We start from the raw sequence: 3,120 nt of genomic DNA on the forward strand, positions 1-3,120 counted from the left end.
TCATTTTTGTTGTCATTTCAATTTGGCAAATTAGGTTAGAAATTTCGGCCCTTTTAAATGATCTAAACTCAGGAACAATTTTGACATTTTACTCTTATATTTAACATGATTTTTCCTTATCAAAATAAAACCATATCATAAATTCAACAAGTCTATGGGAGCTAATCAAAACAACCTAAAGTAGAGGGGGATAAAGTGTAACAGACCGGTAGATGAATAAACTCACCAACCACCACCACCAGCAGGAGGTCAAAATTGACTCGCCTGGAAGCCGCCTACTTCCCCCTCTTTATATACTCTTCCACTTTCCCTGATTCATAACGTCTTCATTTCAATCTGTTTTGCCAATCGGAATTTTCCAGATCTTTTCATCTTCATTGTTTCTCATAAGGTATATCACTTTCTCTTTTACCGTAATTTTTCTCAATTTTATTCATCAAAAGTTGTTCCATCAGTTCCTTTTTCTTCGATCTCCACATGCATCGATCTGTATCCATAATTTAATCCTCAAAACCTACATACGTTTGACTTGATTCATTACGGTTAATTTTGTGTTGTTATGAACTAGTACGTCTCATTTGCTTTTAAAATATGCAGTTAAACTGGATTTGTTTTCGATTAGTTGTTGTTTTGGAGATCAGGCCTTTGGTTGATTTTAGGTTTTGTATCGTATGATTGCATGTTTGTTTGGATATGTATGTTTTATATTCTCTTTAGAATAGAACTTTCGTGGATCAATGAAACATGTGATTGCAGTTTTTGTTCAGACCTTATACTTATTGGATCTCAAGTTAAGTTATATTGAATTTCATTAGTTAATAGTTTATATGTTCTGTTTTGATGTGTATTGGTCAAGTTGTTTATGCTATGGATCTGTTTGAAGTTTTGAAATTGGTGTTGATCACAAAAGGACTTAATATTGGTATTGTAAATTGACAGTAATATCTCTTGTGAGAAATTATTTTATGATGCTATGTAAAGGTAGGTTACTATGGTGTAGATTAATGTCAAGGTAGATGATCTATACATGAATAATGCTTTTTCGAATGATTTCTTATAGATCTAGCTTAGTTTGGTTGCTCAATATTTTATTAGCAATGCTAAACGAAAACATAAAGTCAGATGAGAGAAACCCATGGTATCTTGATGGAAATTCGTCTATTTGACTTTTTTTAGTTTTTAGGTGATGTGGTGTAACGCCTTTAAGTAAAGTTAACAATGGAACACATGGGTAAGATAGGTAAAACTATGTACTGACAAGGAGCAACAGTGTTGCCAATACCATACTTTAACAGTTTAATATGCTTGTGAATGGTTTGATTATCTGATATAACAAAGCATTTCTCATAGATATATCTATAATGCAGTAGTTTGGATTGTTTAATTGTCTCGTAACATTCATATACAGCACCTTTCCTCATCTCCATTCTGTTCTTATTATTTAATTGATATTTGTTTTACAGAATAGACATGGCTGATCAATCGAAGCTAACAAGAGTTGGGCTTGCCGGTCTTGCTGTTATGGGCCAAAACCTGGCCCTGAACATTGCTGAAAAAGGGTTCCCAATCTCTGTCTACAATCGCAGTACATCCAAAGTTGACGAAACCGTTGAGCGAGCTAAAAAGGAAGGCGATCTCCCAGTTTTTGGCTTCCATGATCCCGAATCTTTCGTTAACTCAATTCAAAAACCCCGGGTGATTATCATGCTCGTCAAAGCCGGTGCACCCGTTGACCAAACAATCAAAACTTTATCTCAATACATGGAGAAAGGTGATTGCATCATTGATGGTGGTAATGAGTGGTATGAAAACACCGAAAGAAGAGAAAAGGCCATGGCTGAATTAGGCCTTTTGTATCTCGGGATGGGTGTTTCTGGTGGTGAAGAAGGTGCGAGAAACGGGCCATCCATGATGCCCGGTGGGTCTATTGAGGCTTACAAGTACATTGAGGACATTGTTCTCAAAGTAGCCGCTCAAGTACCCGACAGTGGCCCATGTGTGACATATATCGGTGAAGGTGGTTCAGGCAACTTCGTCAAGATGGTTCATAACGGAATCGAGTACGGTGACATGCAACTAATTTCAGAAGCTTATGATGTATTAAAATCCGTTGGAAAGCTTTCCAATGAGGAACTACATGAAGTCTTCTCAGAATGGAACAAAGGAGAGCTTCAAAGCTTTTTAATCGAGATCACCGCTGACATTTTCGGCATCAAGGATGATAAGGGAGATGGTTATCTGGTTGACAAAGTGTTGGATAAAACCGGCATGAAAGGTACCGGTAAATGGACCGTCCAACAAGCCGCCGATCTGTCAATTGCCGCTCCCACAATCGCAGCATCTTTAGACTCACGTTTTCTTAGTGGTTTAAAAGACGAACGTGTAGAAGCTGCAAAGGTATTCAAATCAGGCGGGTTTGACGATATTCTCGCAGATCAACAGGTGGATAAAGAAAAGTTGATCAATGACGTAAGGCAAGCTCTATACGCAGCGAAAATATGCAGTTACGCACAAGGGATGAACCTGATACGCGCCAAGAGCAATGAAAAGGGATGGAACCTGAAACTCGGTGAGTTGGCTAGAATCTGGAAAGGTGGGTGCATCATTCGAGCCATATTCTTGGACCGTATCAAGCAGGCTTATGACAGGAACCCTGAACTGGCTAACCTTTTGGTGGACCCCGAGTTTGCTAAGGAAATGGTCGAGCGTCAATCTGCTTGGAGAAGAGTTGTGTGTTTGGCTATTAATTCAGGTATTAGCACTCCGGGTATGTCTTCTAGCCTTGCTTATTTCGATACTTATAGGAGGGAGAGGCTGCCTGCTAATTTGGTTCAAGCTCAAAGAGATTACTTTGGTGCTCATACTTATGAAAGGACCGATATGCCCGGTTCTTTCCACACCGAATGGTTCAAACTCGCCAAACAGGCAAACAATAGCCGTCTTTAGGTGATGTCTGTCTTGTCCTTTTGAGATCGAAAGTATAATAAATGTCATATTTGAGATTTGTATTCTTGTCTAATATGTTGGATGAGGGTTTTTGGTAATTTGTTTTGTTGTTTTGTGTTCGAGCAGACGTTACTTCATTTCGAATTATAATAATTTTATCTTGTTACTAAATCA

At 38.3% G+C, this 3,120-nt stretch overlaps 1 protein-coding gene across 1 annotated transcript; it reads left to right on the plus strand.

The window, feature by feature from the left end:
• The first annotated feature begins 234 nt into the window (after positions 1 to 234).
• LOC110903846 (6-phosphogluconate dehydrogenase, decarboxylating 2) lies at positions 235 to 3,120 on the plus strand. Its single transcript, XM_022149642.2, has 2 exons — positions 235 to 391; positions 1,464 to 3,120. Exon 2 carries the CDS (start codon positions 1,471 to 1,473, stop codon positions 2,944 to 2,946), a length of 1,476 nt encoding a protein of 491 aa, XP_022005334.1. The 5' UTR covers positions 235 to 391; positions 1,464 to 1,470; the 3' UTR covers positions 2,947 to 3,120.

The sequence above is a fragment of the Helianthus annuus genome, chromosome 14 (genome assembly GCF_002127325.2).
Source record: "Helianthus annuus cultivar XRQ/B chromosome 14, HanXRQr2.0-SUNRISE, whole genome shotgun sequence".
Lineage (NCBI taxonomy): Eukaryota > Viridiplantae > Streptophyta > Magnoliopsida > Asterales > Asteraceae > Helianthus > Helianthus annuus.